Consider the following 19,527-nt stretch of genomic DNA (forward strand, 5'->3'; position numbering starts at 1 on the left):
ATACCATTTTTGGACTTTTTTTTTAAGACTCTTTATGTTGTGTTTATATAGAGAAAGAAGGAGAGGAGAGAAGAGCAAATCAATCCAGGTGGGCTACAAGATTAACATATATTGTGAAATCAAGCAAATGCAAGTCACGGGACAATCTCAAAGATGCAATGAGCTAAATAGAAGAGCCAAAACTGAAAACAAACAATCAACAACGTGAAAAATCCAACAAAAACAACAAAAAACAGCCTTCATCTGTAAGAAGGAAAAGAATTACCATCGATTTTTTAAGCTGAAGTTCAAACCAGCAGAGTGAAATTTACTGCAAAGATGTTAATGATGACAATTCAATCTATGGCTTGTGGTTACTCAGTGAAATTATGCACTCACTCTTTTCAAGGCTAATGCTAGCACAACTCAAATGACAATCCAAAGAGAAAACAGTCTGATAGCCTACGACACAACTGGCAGCCTCAGGTTATAAAAGGCTCCAAGGACCAAACTGATGGTGACACAGGATTAAAAACTGCTCCTTCTTCTACGAGGCCAAAAACCTTATTAGCTAACTGATAATATCTACTACGAAGTGGTCTCTTGCAATTAACAAATATATTTTAATGTATTCTGAACTGCAGCTTTCACCAGAAAACCCGCTTGAACTCAGAAAATCACCATCATTACAGAATTCACAGTGAGGGGAGTTACTTTGGTAATTTTTAGAAGAAAAATGTTAGAAGATACACTACAGTGCCACAAATGACATTCAGATTATGAAGTGTATTATTTGCTAATATTTCTAAAAATATCTGAAATACTATGGTGTAAATGATCCTGTAGACAGTTTTACATTGTCTCTACAGGACTTAATGAAAAAAATACTCAGTATCTTCTAAAAACCAAAAAGGGACTGCAAATATGTTCCAGGTTGCCTGAACTTCAGTTCCTTATGGTCAGAACAATTCCACAACTGTTAGACATTGTATTAGTCTGTCATTATCTTCGCTTTGGAATTAATTTTCACCTTACATATGTGGCAAAAGGACAGAGGAGCAAAAGACAGCAGGAGTTTCTTCCAATTACATAGAGTTAGTTCACGGAGCTTTTCGGATCCCAGAAACTACTGGACTACTCCAAGATCTATTTTCTTAAAACTCGAGAAATCTTAAACATTTACTTTTTACCTAAGAAAACTTAAATCTTTACTTTTTCCACTTAAAACACTTTTGTCAAACTGAGCTCCATGCCTCCCTGCTGCTCTCACACACAGTGCAATTCCTCCTCCTCCTCACTGCCCCAACACAACCTTCCTGAAGATCTGGTGTCACCATGGAGGGTGAGCTATCCCACCTCGTCTCTGCGATCCCAAGGAGATCAAAGCCCTGCTCACTGGATCTCTACTCTGTGAGCATTCAGATCAAGAGCTGCACCTCCGTTTGTGCCCAGGATGTAGAAGATGCAAGAACCTCTTGGAGACAGACACACAGATTGTAACCCACATCTCCCATCTGCCCATGATGCCAACAGGGGAAGAAGCTCAGACCTCTGTGGGGACAAGTCTCACATCCCCAGCTGCATCCATGAGATAGAAGACATGAGCCTGTGCCCTTTGCAGAGAAAGAAAACCAGGTCACGACCTGCACTTCCAGTTCAAGATGGTTGGACTTGACAGTCTTGAAAGTCTCTTCCGGCCTAGATGATTCTGTGATTCTGTATCTCAACAGGAGAGCTACCAAATATTCCTTTTAGAGTCTATTTACTAGGCCCTAAATTATTTTGTGATTTTCTTAATACTGCTCCTCACAGCCATTGAGATACACTGTGACCGGCTCATTGTCTACCAGCATGGAGCCTCAAGTTGGTACAGAGGATCCCAAGCACCTTTTATAAATTCTGAGCCAGCGGGACTGAAAGAGCTGATCAAAGCAGCAGAATATCTGTAGGTACTAGGTACTTCACAATAAACCTAGAGGAACCAAACAACAAAAATCAGAGTCTCAGACAAAAATACAGTGAAGGACCAGGGTACTCACTCAGTTTTCTGAACAACAGGAAAACTTCCAAGTCGCACATAAGAGCTCTGAATTCCATTTTCTTTCATTCCAAAGATCTGTTTCACGCTGAACGAATCCATCAGGTCAAATCCTGTCCATATCAGAAGTACAAATACAAGGCATTGATCAGGCTGCTATATACACAAAGGGGAGCAGTGGGGAATGTCTATAACCATACTTAGGTTATCTTAGCCCACAGATGTAGCACTTCAGAGATTAACCTTGTTGCTGGGAAAAGCCAGAACAAAATTCTCATGTGGCCTAATCTGCTTAGCCCAAAATCTCAAAACCAAGCTCAGAGTCAAAATGTAACAAGTCTTTGAGAAATTAAAATAAAGTTCTCCAGAAATCAACAGTTATTGTTTGCATTGCCACAGCACCTTGAAAATACTATATAATTCATTAATCCCTGTAAAGTCTAAGATAAGGTTGAAAAATGCACGTGTGCAAACTGTAATACTTATTGAAAATTGCTAGTCCAAGACACTTGTCTGCATACACTTTTCTAATAGTTTTAATACAACCTAGTCCAATTAACTGATCATTACTATGAGTGGTTAATCTGGACTGCTGACACATGTGTCAAGCTTCTGACTTTGTTCTGACAAGGCTTATTAGCTCAAGCTCAAGCTGTTCATGTGGGTCTATGCATCTCTAGCATCAATGTCCTCCCAGCCACAAAGAGCCCATGCTTTCGTGACACAGTCCCAGGTACTAAACCCTGCCAAGGACAGAGTGAGTACAACTGTGCCTTGATCCTGAATGTATCTAGATCCTGGAGCTGCAGTGCTCTGCGGATTCAACTATCCTGAATTTACCTCCAAACTACCTCCACAGAATGCACATCCAAACTATTAGCTGCTCCCAGAACCAGACACACTGTGGAGTTAGAGGCAAAGACAGTGCAAAAGCCAGGCCAAGAGTGACTTAGGAAAGACTGAAGATTGGAACAGCTTGCCCAGAGGTTGTGTTGTCTCCCTCCTTGTAGATCCCCAAAAGCTTCCTGGACATAGTCCTGGGCCACCCTGCTTCAGCAGAGGGTTGGTGAAGATGACCTCCAGGGGTCCCTTCCAACCTCACCCATTCTGTGATTCTGTGTTTCTGTGGCTTAAAATAGAACCCATGTCTTTCTTTTTTGGGGTTATTCCAGCATCTCCTTCCCCTCTCAGACACGGGACTGCACATATGGTATCCCATGGATGTATTCCAATACATGAAACTGGTGATATTAAAACAAATTATTTTAGTAAATTGATGTTGAACTATGACAGGAGTTTCAACATTGTTCAATTAGTGAGCTCCTAAATCCTTTTCAGAATTGACAAACATTTTTGTGTGGTGAACTTAAGCCTTAAAACTCTTGGGCTTCTTAGTTCCCTTTGTGAATCTTTTCCACTGAAAGCCACAGCAGGACTTCAAAACTGCTGCAATAGGAAAAGGAACCCGCCTAATGATATCATTTTTCAAATTTATAGGAATAAATAGGTGCAAAAAAAATGTGTGGTCCAGCCTCCAGGCAGATCAAGATGTGACAGCAGACAGCAAATAAAGTACAAAACTTCTGACATGGAGCTTTTTCTAAAGAAATTGCTTTTTCTGAAGAAATATAATCTTAATTGTTTGAAAAGACAGAAATGGTTGCCTGGTGCCAAGTTGAGGCCTTTTGTATTACAGTAACTTTCTTGGCTGTCAACAGCTTTTCCCTCCTGCCCACTCTATTTTCAGCTATTACTGGACTTTCAGGAGGGCAAATAGGCAGTTAAGATGCTCCAGGGCCTCATGGCTCCACCTCATAATCACCTCTGCAGCAACGCTAGTGATACACCCTTCTGACATGCAGTAATCAGCCACGATTGCAGCTATAAATCGTAGCAAATAGACCCTACCAGAACATGAGAGCTCCCTGCTGGCTATCACATGAAAAACAGTATGCAGTACGAGTCCCCCGTATAAACTCTCCCATAGCTTGTTTCATCATGCAATACATATCCTTCATCTACACCAGCTGCAGAAAAGCGAGGAAGGCAGTTGAGCTTTGCTGGTAAGAGCCGGTACTGGCAGGCAAGGAAAATTGTACAGTGTTCACAGGAGCTAAGGTGTGAATGAATAAGGCTGAAAAGCTGCCCAAGCCATGTCACAGTGTCAAGTCACAAGAGTCTAAAAGCCATGAAGAATTGCTCAGTCCATGGAGCTTGTAAGGCTGAACGTTGCTCAGGTACACAAGTACAAGATACAGTGACAAGAATTTCCTGCTAATTTAGCTCAGACCCAAACTTAGTCTCATCTTTCTCTAAAAACTCAAGTTAGCATTCACATCACGAGCAACTATTGAGGTGTGCACACTAGCGTGTTTTTGCAGTGGATATAAGCCAAGAGTCAGGTTTATTCCATCTCTCTCTTTTTTTCTTTTTTTTTTTTTTTTTTTCCCCTGAGATTCCTAAACAACACAATGAAATGCAAACAAGGCTATTAGGACTATTTGCAAGCAGAACTTGCAGTACTTAGGGTAGGTCACATACAACTTATAGTGTCCAATTGCATTCAGAACTGAATAAAGCACACCAGTAAATCACTATACCTTTTTTGTATTCAGGCTATGGATTTACAACTTGAAAAATTTTTGATATACTTTTAATTTAGAAATGAACGACGGTTGTTCTTTGAAAATTTGAAGTGCCTTTTAGTCTCATGGAAAAGTTGAGCTCTAAATGTGTCAGAGTGCACACCCAAAACCAGCAAATGCTTTTGTCTTAATTACACCATGATTTTGCTCTATATCTAATTCAGGTATTGCCTCTAATTTCCTTAGAGAGAGCTATGAAACAAATTCATGTTCTCAGAGCACTTCACATGGAGCACTTCATCTAGCTAAAGGTCAGCTCTTTAGACAGTGTAATAACATAGATTCTCAGGCAAAGAGGGTTAACACATGCACTTCTAGGGAAAGATTCATCTCATGCTAAAACAGATGCTAAAAGTGAATGTTTGTCTCCATTGACATAAAGAGAGCTTAGGTTGCTCAGTCTCCTTGCTAAACCTCACCTAGTAAAGGTCTGTAGCTGGTGAATAGCTGGTGAAATGACTCACACTCCTAGATATTTCATTGCCTACCAAACCTGAGGAGGCAATAGACATTTCAATCGTCCATTACCTCAAGGATTTCAGTAGCATTACAGAAAATATAGCATCAGGCCATGCACTAAACAAAGAACTGTGTTTTGAGAATGGGATGCACCTCACCTAATTTTAGCTGTCCAAAACAGGAGACTTCTGATGTATGCAGGTTGTCTCAGTTTCCTTGTGGATCAGCAGAGAAATACAGGAGTATCTAGGTAGCTGACTGAACACATCTGTCTTGGACCTATCTAAAGACAGGCCAAATGACTATTTGGCAGTGCCTACCTGCTTCCATTCACTAGAATGGAAGCCCATACAGACCATAATTTTCAGACCACTGAAGTGAGGTATTTTCCACCTATTCCACCTATTGTACATCTGTTTGTTTTTTTTTTTCTTTCTTTTTTTTTGCATTGAATGAAGCAGAAATTAAGAGGAAAAAAAATGTAAATAATGACACATAATTTATGTTTACATTGCCTCATTTGCATTCAGGATTGAATAAATGTTGCAGATTTTTAAAATCAGAAGAGCAATATCTTAAGTTTGCTATCCTGACCATTTACAGAATCTCCTTAATAGTATCTCTTGGCCATTTATGTATTCTCTTAAACAGGTACTATACCATTTCTAAGAGGGAGAAGAAACAAACCCCAAATATTGTCAATTGAGTTGAGAGATTGGTCTGGGCAGATTGCCCAGGTGAGACTGGAAAGAAGACATGAAAAGAGTCCCATACAAATTTTTGCTTGAATGTAATCTCCAAGATTATTCTAGTTGAAGGAGAAGAAAACATATATAGTCTTTATTTTTACTATTTTGTTTATTTCACGTGCCTGGAAGCAATGGATTGAATATGTTCTTCCCTTGTTGACTTCAGGACTAGGACTGGGATTGTGAGGGAACCAGTGTGATGCTTTTAATTTAGTATTAAATATCACTGTTAAAAAAATATTTATTATGTAATAATTTCTCCAACACTTGAACAGAATCTTACACCCAGCACTACCTGGCTGCTAACAATGCAGTGAAAACAGTTCACTTAGATCTTTCCCTAAATGTCTTACTGCCTATTTAGTCTGTTGCACTACATTTCTGGGATGGACTGACAGCAGAAATTTGGGCTGCACATTAGTTTTCCACCATCAAGGACAAATCACGTTGTCACTGCCAATGAGTGGCATCATCCCTGGATCCAAGAAAATTCACAGATATCTCCAACTCCAAAAAGCCAAATGTGGGAAAACAGGAGTTTGAGAGTTCAGCTATGTTTAGAAGACACAAGTCAAATGCTGTCTGAGGGCTACAGGGAAAATGAGGTCCTACACATAGCTTCCCAGTCCTCTCCAAAAATGAAGAGGAAGAAACATATCTAGCTGAATTAGCAAGGACAAAGGTTCTGTTACCGAGCCATTGCACCATGCTCCAGCACAGGATGAAAGGGGAGAAGTTTTCTGTTCTCAGGTGCTTTGCTTGAAAAGGATTTTTTTTTTTTTCCTATGTGTGTAAAAGGACAGGTATGGTTTCCCAGATGGCTTATAAATTATTTAATCAGTAATGCCATAAATATGACAATTAATAAGATGAATAATACTCTTTGATCATAAGCTTCCTACTTCATTATGGCTACTAAAACAATATGGGGCCACTGAAACCCTCTAACCTAATTACGTCTCCTGAAAAGCAGTGCACCCTAGCCCGTTAACATTAAAATTAAAACAGTGACCTGAAAGAGAAGCCTAGATGCCTAACAGCATACTTGGCTTGAAAAGCAATTTCTTATGCACTGCTCTACTGATCAAATCAGCCGAATGTATCTTTACTTGCAAGTAATAGCCCCTTACAGGAAGCAGCTCATTTTCCCAGAATCAGAAAGTAGGCTGCCTGTTGCAGGGAAAAGATTGGTAAAACTTGGCACTAGACAATTTCTACATCGTCTACCTCTAACCTTCAACAGATTCTCTTTTACAGGAAGGATGTCCACACTGCACGCTGCCACACACTAAAGCGTGGCTAAAGGATGATCAAAGAGCTCTGTCTCACAGACTCACTTTTTTTTTTTTTTTTTATAGTAATTATTTCAAGATCAGGCTGAAGGGGCCATAGTTGGTTCCCCTGAGCACAAGCTGGATTTCTGCTTGATTCCATTAAGAATCTGTATTAGGGGGCAGGGGATTGTCACAAGAAAAAACAATACCCAAACTCAGAAAACCAAAGCAACAGCAAGAAGTTTTAATAACCAGAAACATAACAGTGTGCACATTTGGAAAGTCTTCTCAAAGTAGGACAGGGCCATTAGCTTCTTATTTTGTCTAAAGAAACTTTCTAAGAAAAGGTTCCTGCTTTGCATTCCCAAGGAGCTCGAGGTAACACTTGTTGGGGGCTCAGCGGGCTACTTCTAATTGTAAAAGTTTTTGGTGGGCAATGTGGAAATCAGGTGAGAAAGGAATCTGGAAAGGCACTGGGCATTGGAGCCTCAGGTAATGTGTCTGGACTACATTTATCACAGAGGATTTCCATCCACAAGCACTAATATAAGACTAAGTGGCGTTTGCAGGAAATGCTCCATACGCTGGTCTTAGTTAAACTTCAAGCTGAATTATCAGCCTTGTCTAGATACTGATGGAGTACTGCCAAGTGCCAAGGTCAAGGGAGGTTGTCATCAGCTACTGTTCCTCTGACACTTCTGAAAATGGCAATCTGTAGTGCCTGTGATAAGACAGCACGTTACTTTCACTAGCAGAGGTCAATGGCAGTAAACATTCTGGTAGAGAAGTGTATGAATTCCTAGGAAGAATAGTGTCACCTAGGAGTCTTTCAGAAAATACAAGAATTTATCAGTTTTATTTCCTAACATTTCTGCATTCGTGAAAATTAAGTTTACATGGTTTGCCTGTGCTCACAATGAAGAGCCTGCATGTTCAGTAGGTCCTGAACGCACTCATTCAATTTCTCCAATATGGTCTGCAAGATTATTACCACCTTCGGTGGCCATTTTTGCTACCTCCCCTAGTTATATTCTGCTAATATGTACAGGAAAAGGGAAAAGGGAAAAGGGAAAAGGGAAAGGGAAAGGGAAAGGGAAAGGGAAAGGGAAAGGGAAAGGGAAAGGGAAAGGGAAAGGGAAAGGGAAAAAGCTACCATGCCATATTCTGAAATTCAATGATGTATTTTTAGCCAGCTGTGTCTGGCAATTAGCTACCTGAAGTCAGAGTATAAATGAGAGTTATAATTTTTCTTTTACTGTATCTAAACCCTTGGCATCCTTGTTTTCCAAAATGCTCTAGGCTGAAAATAGTTCTTTCTGGACAGTGAAGATGTGTCTCAGTCCAGGGCTGGGACAGAAGTAAGTGTCCAAAGACTGAAGGGGAAACCTACATGTACTGCTTTACTAAACATGTGTTGCTGTTACTGTTATAGTAGCCATCATCTGCTAGAGCATTTTTGCTGTTCCTGACATTCCTTCCATCACAGGAAAGGAAATTCTGGCAAGAGCTGACAGAACCTTAGATAATTAGGGATATTTTTAGGGATAACTGAATTCTCCATCTCCAAAGTTCTTCCTCTATGTTAAAATTATCCATATCCACAACAGTGCATCAGTGCCCGAATCACTGGGCAATAAAAGTAGTATTTAGGAGGGGAGATGTTGTGCACTGATGTTATTACAGAATCATGCAATGGTTTGAGTTGGCTAGAATCACCTCCCTCAACCTGCTGGCCACACTGCTCTTGATGCAACCCAGGACATGGTTGGCTTTCTGGGCTGCAAGAACACATTGTTGGCTCGTGTCCAATTTTTATTCACCATTACCCTCAGGTCTTTTCCTGGAAAACCTTTCTGGCTGTCAACAACTAAGTGATTTCCAAAGACTTACAATGGATAAGAACTCTATCTTCTGGCCCTGTTTTATTCCCCTATACTTCACTTCTCCAGCAAAAACAGAGAAAGCAGTATCTTACATTCTGCACAGATATTTCATCCCACATCCAGCATTCCCAGCTTAACAGTTTGATTCAAAAGAAGCATCCAGCAGCTGTTATCTGATGTATTCCCAGAGCATTAAGGACTGCACCTGAGGAGTAAACCAGAGAGATTTACTCACTGCCCACAAACCCTGAGTGAAGCAGTGTGGTGAGCAAATGGGTTGCACAAGTCCTTAAAATTAATTTGCTACATTTAAAAGCAGATTGTAAGAGAATTTTGGAACTATACAATTCTCCAAAGCCTATAGATTAGAGGGTCTCAAGGGTGTTTTAAAGAAGTTCTTGCTATTAACCAAGTGTCCTTTGTTTCCACAGATGCTACAGTTGAGATTTAAGCAGCACTTCATGATGATCTGACTCCCTTCCCATGAGATCCACTGGAATTTTAATACGGCCTCATTGGGAAGAGCAGGTAAGAGATTAAGCTTCTAATGAGGCACTGCTGAAGCAGGAGGAACAGCTCTTACAGCATGAAGCTAGTGAAGTTATTTCAGCAAGCCAAGTACCTTCCAGGTGATACTCCAGAAGGTATCTTAGAAGATATCCTAGATGGTCTCCGTTTATAACCATAATAAAACAGATGTACCCTGATACCTGTTGCCACCACTCAGGCTGCTGTTTTACTGATCCTGGTTTGCTTTCTATGCATCATGACACTGGAAGGGACAATTTCTACTTTTTGTTTGGCCCAGCAAAGCAGCAAGCCACAACAGTCCCTTGCAGAAGCCAAAATGAACTCAACCTCAGCTTGAGCTTCAGTCTGCATCTGGGATTACCAGAAGCAGGGACATTGTTTGAGGGATATCACAGAGTTTTACTTCAAAAAGGAGCAAGCACGGTGAAGCAGCAAGGCAGGTGAGCAGGCAGTCACTAGGCTGAACTACAGGGCTACTCTTTTGTGCAAACATCAGCCTAAAGCTTTACTCAAAAAAATAAGGACCAGAAACAATCACTTCATATCCTCACACAGGAAGGGGAAGATAACCTTTCAGGAAAGATAAGAGGGTTATAAAATGAATAAGAAAACGAGACCACAGAGGCAGTACTAGAGAGAAAGAAAGAGGTCAAAGTCATAAGTAGGCGAATACACAGATTATAGATGGACACACCTGGTAGAATCTAACCCTCGGCCTGTTGTAAGAGCAGGAAATAAATACATGTCTATGGCAGCTGTCTCTAAGGCAGCACATTTCAGCACCTGATCCCATGTTAATAACACGCCACTTTATTCAATGCACTGTTCTGTTTATCTACACCAGCCCACTCATCCTCTCTTATCTGTTTGCCTCTGTTTTCGGACAGGGGCAAGTGGCATACTGAATGACACTGAAAGTTGGTCTTGACACTGAGCTCTTCGCCTTGTTGCTGAAGGCTTTTCTGTGTTGAAGTCATTCTCCATTTTCTCGGTGATGGACATTTGGCTTACTGCCATGGGCCCTCTTTCAGCTCCTTTCCTGCTCCAGTGATTTACAAGATTAAACAGGGGTTCATTATTCCTTTGATGTCCTTGTATGCCAGATAGGCTTGCACCAGCTGAACTTAGCAGGACTATTTGTATTAAGTTCTGATTTTAATTAGTTCCTCTATTTCGAAGCCCTCCTTTGAGTTCCTTGGGAGCTGAGGTGCCCTGTGTTCCTCTGGAAATCCATCAAATGGACTAACCACAGGGTAACCACTTGGGTTAGCAGAAGGAAGGGGAGGTCTCCACACTTCTTTGAATAAAGGTTTTGCTGGCAGCACACTGGACCTAGAAGAACTCTTTGCATATAGGTGAGAAGAGCAACAGCAGATAAGTGCATATGAGAGTGGCAGGACTGATGAACTCAGCATTACCTACTGTTTGCTTGCCCAAAAGACTACCAGTGTTTTCAGGCTGTGGAAAGGTACATGATCAAAACCATTTTAATAGGGTATAACCTGCTAAATTCTCCTTGCAGTTCTACTCTCTGTGCTACACAAAAACCTCATCAACAGATTATTCATGAAAATAAAAGTACTCGTGTTAATTTTAGGTGCTATGAGCAAGGCCTAATATGACAGCAGCTAGGGACTGCTTTCTAAGAGACTGTGCTGGTTGCTTTGTGCCAGACGATTAGTGCCAAATAGATTAAACCTGTAGGTAATCTCAAAACTGACCACAGCAGTCATTGGAGACCATTTGCATCAGACAGGCTGATTTATTTCCAAGCATTAGGAGGAGGTTCTTGAAACTGTATATACACCTTCTTCCCATCTTATGTGCACAATGGCCAAAACACTTGCAGTGACAAATCTAGGAGATTCTTTTTCCAGTACCTTCTTTTGCAGCAATCTCTTTCTGAAGTAGGATTAATCAAAACTATCTGGACCGAGAAATATCTGGCAGGTACCTCAGCATTCTCCAAACAATTAATCTTTTTATAGCCAAAGGATTGGTTGCTTCTTGGGCTATGAAGAGGCAGAAATTGAATTTATTTCTCTTTTATCAACCTCAAATACACTGCAGTAAGAAAAAGCCCAGGCTTGTTTGACTTCTGGAAGAAAGCAAATGTTACTAGTTTAAAAACAACAATAACAAGAAAAACCCTACAACCTTTGGGGATGGATATTTTTAAAATATGCAGGTATCTGAATATTTCATGTGCGTATTTCTGTGCATGGTTAACCCATGTAAGTATTTAATGTGAATGCAGAAGTCAAAATTTGTTACTGCTGGGATTCAGACCAGAGAAAGGTTTTCATGGGGACTGCTCAGTTTTTACCAAATATTCCAGTTTTCTTCCTGCAGTAGCAAATCCTAAAGTAATTTCATCATTTGTTCTCCATTTTGCCTGATGTCTTTGAGCAGCTAATCTGAGCTACCTTCTCCAGTGCAGATTCAATGCCTAGAGATCCATGATGTTGGGAAGTAGCTACAACTGTGAACGTATTAGGAGAAAAAAAAAAAAGAAAAAAAAAAGTTTAAAACATGGGGTTTTAATTCAAGAAATTCCTGAACCCAGCTCTGTTGGGGGCAGTGTTATGATGCACAATCTGCAGGATGCTTTTGTTCATAAGCCCAAGTGAAACCACCACAGGTCCCCATCCTGGATAACTGGGGGATCTGGACACTGGGCATGCCATGGTGCAGCTACAGCTACAGCTCACAGATGATTTATTGGCAATCATTTGCTTATCTGAGCTGCTTTTCTTGGAGTTACTGAGTACTAAAATGTCCTTGAACAGTGAGTGGTGAGTCATTTGGTGACTTCTGAAAACCTTCAAAGTTCTTTTAAGTGTGATAACCCAGATATGTTGTTGAGATTAGCTATTTTACAGTCCATAGCCTCCTGAAAAGCAAAGCTGAAAATGACTTCCTAAGACTACCTCCACAGGTAACCCATCTACCAGCCTAGACGATGAATCTAGCCCACATAAGTCCATCCAGTCTCTCCAGCTCACACAATACTGACACTTGGACAATATGTCAACTGCTGCTTTTCCTGCTTGCTTCTCATGGAGACACAGCAGCTATAGTCAGATACATTTGTCTCAGGAGCCAGGCTTCAAATCCACCTCTCCACATTCGTATAGAACAGAGATCATAGAATAATAGAAGCATTCAGGTTGGAAAAGCCCTCTAAGATTATCTGGTCCAACCTTTAACCTAGTACTAAAGTCCATCACTATATCATGCTACTGGGTTCTACATTTCTTGAAGACCTCCAGGGATGATCTTTAGCACTTAAGGCAATGCTGGTCACTCTTTACCAAATTATATATGGGGAACTTTCTTGGAAAAGTAGGGGGGAAGGAAAAGTTGAGAGGAAGGAAGGAAGGAAGGAAGGAAGGAAGGAAGGAAGGAAGGAAGGAAGGAAGGAAGGAAGGAAGGAAGGAAGGAAGGAAGGAAGGAAGGAAGGAAGGAAGGAAGGAAGGAAGGAAGGAAGGAAGGAAGGAAGGAAGGAAGGAAGGAAGGAAGGAAGGAAGGAAGGAAGGAAGGAAGGAAGGAAGGAAGGAAGGAAGGAAGGAAGGAAGGAAGGAAGGAAGAAGCTCCTGGCCTCCTCCACTCTATCATTACTTCATGGGTGCTTATTGAAAAATGTGAGAGCAATGTGACTGCACCTTGGCACAGGAAAGCTCCATCCTTCTCCCTCATCTCTCATAGCTACATCCAGTCTTGCACATATGGTTACACCACTGTGGATTGAGTGGCTGGTGTCTACATGAATCGCCACCTTCAAGTTTGCTGCAAAACTGCGTGCATCTACTGTCTGAAGTCAATGATCCACTACAGAGCTCTGCAGCTATTCCTGGATTCACCATTCTCCTCTCAGGGGATTCTCAAGGAGACTTTGAGATGGATGATGCAGTGTACCAAGTGCAAAGGGAGGGCAAAATGCCCATCATGCTGTGACAAGAGCACTTTTGCCCCCTGAGGGACATGGATCTAACGTGCTCCTTCTGCAGATTCAACAGCCTGGATGTTCCAGTTCTGTCCTGCTACCACGTTTTAATATAAAAAATATAAATAGTCCCAGGAATATTATAATTAGCTGGTTAGTCACTGGCATCTCTGGAATGCAGACCCTGTATGGCAAACCACAGGACACTGGAGACATGCTGACAGTTAAACACAGCCATTACAGGCTATAATTGTAGGCTACTAGTTTTACAGCCGGTGTCTCTATAGTAGAATGCCCAAATGTCTTTTATAGAGCAACAGAAAAACACGGAGATCATAAATATGCTGGCATTTTGCTCATCTGTGAATGAAGGTTTCAGAGATTGGGAAGAGAGTTAGATTGCTGAGGTCAATCCGTGGCACAACCCATAATGCAATGTCTGCTGTTCTTCACACCACGGCCTTTGTGACTACTTAGGAGACAGAGTCAGGGCTTTCATGTTTCCTTCTTTCCCCATTAACACCATCCAGTGTGGCTTGTATGTGATGCATAATGTTATGCAGTGGTTGGAAGCATCCCTCCCCAGGGTTAATTTTTCCTTGCATTTTATAAAAATGTATGTGCAAGTCATTCTTTACTTCTGTGGCAGATTCACTCTGAAAATAGGAACCGACATCTGCTGAGTAGCATTATCTCCTCTGGTGGACAATGCTGAAGACCAGAGCTCAGCTCATTTTTACATCTAGGATCATGCAGATTTCTGCAATCAAATCCCGCATGTCCTGCAGGTCTGTTTTAATAACCAAATAATTCAAATGTGAAGTTTTAAAACCTCATGAAGTATAATTCATTTTTCAGTAGCTTGATAATTCATGTGTTGTTTCAATGTAATATAATGGTTCATAAAACTACACAAGGGGTACATCTTCAGGGTGCAAAATGTTATCATTGTTTTCCTGCCTGGACACAATTCATAGTAGGCTATGATCCCTTGTTGAACAGTGATGGACCAAAATAACAATAGAAATATATGAGAGATTAAGTATTACAACTGTGGTTTTATTTTGTATATTTCAGGGCAGATGAGTTAAACCCTCTTCTGTTTTCTTTTCCCTTCTTGATTAAAAAAACAAACAAACAAAAAAAAACTCATGGTACCCACAAGGATGCTGAAAGAAATTCATTTTAAGTATCATTAAGCATTGCTTTAAAATATCAGACTTTCTGGAAGAGAAACAGTGTTTATCCTGGTATCCTAACCAGATTTCTCTCTTTCTTGCAAAATTCCCAGTGTGATTCCTAATGCGTGCAGAAACATTTATATTCAGAATTTACGTGTTGTGAACTGCTCAGCAGATGCTGCTTCACTTCACTGCCAAAATTTGTATCAGTAGTACAGTAAAGCTGCCTATATATCCTTACCTCATGCAATCATGTTTCACTGTGGCAACCATCATTGGATGCTACAGCTTGTGATTTTTCATTTAAATGTTGTGATACCAGAGGGTCAGCGTACAGCCTTCTGCTATGAGAAGTAGCCCTGTCCATTGCTGTTTGTCTCCATTACTATTACTTCACAGCTGGTTCCAGGACTTTGTATCTCTGACAGTCTGAAGCCTTCTTCTAATGCCTTACCTGAATGTATTTCTTAAACAGCTGATACCCATTTTTTATGATACTCTTTGTCCTTTAGCTTGAGTGATTCCCCTATCTCCCTCCAGCTATTCCCCTGATCTATTTGTGGAAGACAATCATATCTCCCCCTTCCACCTGCATGTTACAGTTTTGTAATCTCCTGTTGAAAATAGGCTCTCTGGCTCCTGAACACAATATTAGTTTCTTGAGACCAAACCCATCTTTCCTGACCAAAGAAGTCTAAGCACGCTCTTCTAGATAAATTGCAACCAAAACCCTGCCCATTCCCATGAATTCCTCCCTATCTCTACAAGACCTACTTTACCCTATCCAATAATGACCATTGCCTTTTTCTCTAGCTGTACAGCTCTGTGGCTTACAAGCATCTGCTAAGACGCCGTCAAAAAATATGGGTTTATGGCACAGATTCCTGGTCCTGATCCCTAAGTCCCATAATATGTCCTTTGAACAAATGGTCCCAACTCAGTTGGAAAAAATCCCAAGCTTTTGAGACAAACCAGTTCCTCCTGCATGATAGCTTGATCCTAATTTATATTGTGGATATTCACAGAGAAGATTAGACCTAAAACTGGACCTGAGGAGGTCCATCACTGTCTGCCCTCGGGCTTGTTATTCCCTTTCCTAGAAACTCCATCATTACTTCCCTGCTAGCCAGTTTCTGTCTCATTTTATATCTTTTATTAATATCTATCCTTTTTAATTTTAGCAATTATTTTCAATACAATACTCTGGCAAATGCTTGCTGAGGTTCAGATAGATGAGATTAGCTTAGTTCTGTTTCTTTAAAGAAAAGAAGCACCTGCCTTTTGAAGGGAAAATATCATTTTAGTCTGCTGGTTCTCTTCCAGCTCATAGCATCCTTTTTCATGCAGTTATTCACTGGGTTGTGCCTGGGCCATGCTCTCAGCTGTGCCCCTACCCTCAGCCTCAACCCTAACAAAATCCCACACATCTTCCACTGCTCAGTGACACCACCTGCTCCCTTCATTGCACAAAGTAAGTCCTTTTATACCTCATCTATCATCTAGCCTTTATGTTTACTTTTGCTAATCCAAAGTGACTCAATTCACATTCAGCTAACTGCAATCAGACACTTAGAGGTCGCTGGTCGTGTTATTATGTATACGTAAGTATTGTATATGGGAAAGGGCTGGCATTGGTGATATTCTGTGTGAAACAATTGCCTGTGACATGTGCTGCTGCATTGCAATCAATTAAGGAAAAAAAAAAAAAAAAAAGAAAAAAAAAAGAAAGGACTTTTCTCCTTCTTACTTCCAGTTCTCGCACCTTATCCATGCCTGAAAGAGGAAAGGTGTTTGCTGTGAGAAGCCTTTTAATACAGCCTAAACAGAACCCTAAAATGAGGTTAGCTGAAACATCCACCCTATGGGGCTCCACTTTGTGCCAGCCTAGAAACAAGCTTGTGCAGGATGCAGCTGCAAATTGCCATGCTAGGAGCCTGCAGGCAAGTACCAATTTTGGCTCTCATCAAGTTTCCAAGAGGAGTGGAAGACACAGGTATTAACTTCAAATCCTTTAATAGTTGAGGACTAGTTGGCAGAGGAACTGCCTTCCCCTCTGTGCTGTCAGTGGTGAATCCACAGAAACCCCAGAGCTGAAGTGCTCTCACAGGTGTGAGTAGTGGGTGGAAAGCTGCTCCTCAGAACTGCAGCACAGTCCTCTTTGGGGCAGCACAAAAAAAGCCCTTCAGCAGCAACTACCAGCATAACACCTTATTTCAGAAAAGGAAATTCAGTGGTCTAAGCCAACAGAAATTTTCCAATTACTTCAGCTCAGAAAATGCAATGATATTCTGCTGGAATTGGACTCAAGGGCCTGCAGTCTTCTGAAACTATCACAGTGCATGCAGGGAGTGTATAAGTAAGTATTTTGGTCCCGTACTGATCCATCTGCAGCCGCACAATGACCTTTAGACCATTTTTAGTCAAATATTACAATAACCTTGTTATTAAGCCACTCCATAGTACGATGAGCCTTTGTGCTTTAATGGTGAACGCTGTGTCCAGTAAATGCCTGCACCGTGCTATCTGTCCAACCAGGAGAACAGACACCTTGCAACAAATAAAATTCTGATTAGATATTAGGGGAAAAAAAAAGAAAATGTGATAGCAACAAAACTGGAACAGGGGCCTAGGGGACTCATGGAAAATCTGTCTTTGAAGATACTCAAAACTCAACTATACAAGGCCCCAAACAACTTGTTAATTTCAAAGAGGATCTTGAAGTTAGGTCTCACTTCCAGCAGAAGGTTGGACCAGATGATTTCCATTGTTTACTTCCAACCTGAACTAGTCTACAGTTAAAAGACAGAAACTTTGCAGAAGAGTATAGTTATCTACATATATAAATGTGCATGTGTATAAAAATGTATACCTCACTGTACTCAATACTCTTGCATTGGACCTGAAGTGGAACGCTTGCCCTTTACACTTCCTATCAGATTTACTTTTGAAATCAAATGAAAGCACAGAGTGTATCAATTAGCACATGAATTAAAATTCTACTCTGATAAACACGGACTAGAAATAGGCAGCCATTTGCAACACCAGACTTCTGGAAAGCATCACATAGAAGATGATATTGTGAGAGAGATACAATCCTCCTACTCATTTTGAGCTGCAACTTCCACCGCAAACAGGTTCCTTCAGAATTAGTATGGTTATCTGTTGAATATCTCTACCATTTGCACAGCCCGGTAGGACTGTCAGAATAAGTTGACACAGTTGACACAAGACCTAGAAGTGGACAGCAGTTGAGATTGGGTGTATGAGGACTATGGGGTTGCGTCTGACAACCAGAAAAGGTGCTACCACCCAACATCATCACAGGCCTAGGTGAAGCCAGACTGCAGCCAAAATAACTGCCTACAGACAGCACAGTTGAACTGATATTCTGTGCAGGCAGTGCAAGTCCCCCAGTGAAAAAAACTCTTAACGTGTAGCAGAGCTGTCAGACCTTTACCATTTTGACTCATAATCAACCTGCAGAAGAGCCTCCTGCCTCTCACCACAGATTTTGGGTCAATCAGAGATATTCACAGCACATCCTTGCTGCACAGATTTTCTCTGCCAACAGCTCAAACAGTCTTGGGTGGGTAGAAAAGAAGCACAGCCCCTGCATATGTCTGGCAAATTAAGTCCTTCATCTGCCTGGAAGGATGTATCAGAACCCACAGAAAACCAAATCTGCTTTCCTCTTGATTTCTCACCAGTGTTTCAGATGAGCTGGTTCTTCTTGTAAATTTCTTTCTCTCTCTTTCTTTTTGTTTTTCTCTTACATACCTATGTATAACCTGATCATCAATGGTAATTACTATTGGTCGTGGTCATCCCACAACAATCAGAGACCAAATAAATGGACATTCAAACTCACCAAACGTTGAGTGATTAAAAAAATAAATACATAAAAAATCTCCAAGGCTTGTTACTTTCCTCTATCCACTACTCTAAGATCCACTAGCTTTTTAATTTTCTGCCATGTCAAAAAAAAAAGAAAAAAAAAAAAGCTCATGATAAATTTTCTGTCCATGGTCAGATAACTCTTTTCCAGTCCTACAGTTTCTAGACTAATTCTCCATCACTGAATGTGTTAGATTAAAAAAATGACAGCTAAACTGTGTAACAGATAAGAACATCACACCAGAAATGTATAATTCTATTTTTTCAACCCCCAATTTACAGCGCAAAAAGTGTGTCTCTTTACCTGGAATCTCATCAGTGTCTCCATTGGTATGCTTGAATCGATCTCCTTCCACACGGACGTTTGGACACAGAACATCTGAAAAAGCAAAAGAACCAGTACAAAATTATCACAGGTAAATACATCATTTTGCAAGATATGGAACTAACAGAACCTGATTTCTTGGGATTTGTACACTTCCATGCGGTCCCACTGCAAAAGTTATGTTCCCTGTCTCTCTCTACATGCCCTAAATTCCCTTTCCCTATCCTATCCCTTAACCACAGGCTAGGCAAGAGACCAAAGACACTACATCTGGTTTTGAGCTACTTTTTTCTTGACCGGCCAGCCAAGAAGCCCAACAGAGCCTTCCCCACAGCTAGGTCATTACTTTGGCTTTCTTTCATTACTCCATAAATCTTCATGGAAGACAAAAAAAAATTAAGAATATTTAAAATATGATTCCACTGTCATATTTGGTGAGAAGGCCCATCTCAAGACCCAGTTAATATTTGGGTGCTGCTCAGACTTTTCAGATAGATAGAACAGCTCCTACTCATAAATATATAAATCTCTACCTAAAACAGAAGGAAGATGGGAAGCAGAATCTGGAGCACGGAATGATGAACTGACTTTGATCGTGAAAAGGTCCCATAAGAAGCCAGTGT

The 19,527-nt window shown here is 40.8% G+C and overlaps 1 protein-coding gene across 2 annotated transcripts in view; it reads right to left on the reverse strand.

The window, feature by feature from the left end:
• LOC101794833 (uncharacterized) overlaps nt 1-19,527 on the reverse strand; it is a 228,103-nt gene that overhangs the window by 139,657 nt on the left and 68,919 nt on the right. For both annotated transcript variants that reach the window (XM_072030618.1, XM_072030619.1), the window contains exons 4-5: nt 18,884-18,958; nt 2,019-2,130 (exon numbers count right to left, since the gene is read on the reverse strand). In XM_072030618.1, the coding sequence (XP_071886719.1) occupies nt 2,019-2,130; nt 18,884-18,958 (187 nt within the window). The remainder of the gene's footprint in view (nt 1-2,018; nt 2,131-18,883; nt 18,959-19,527) is intronic.

This window comes from Anas platyrhynchos, chromosome W, assembly GCF_047663525.1.
Source record: "Anas platyrhynchos isolate ZD024472 breed Pekin duck chromosome W, IASCAAS_PekinDuck_T2T, whole genome shotgun sequence".
In the NCBI taxonomy this organism is placed as follows: Eukaryota; Metazoa; Chordata; class Aves; order Anseriformes; family Anatidae; genus Anas; species Anas platyrhynchos.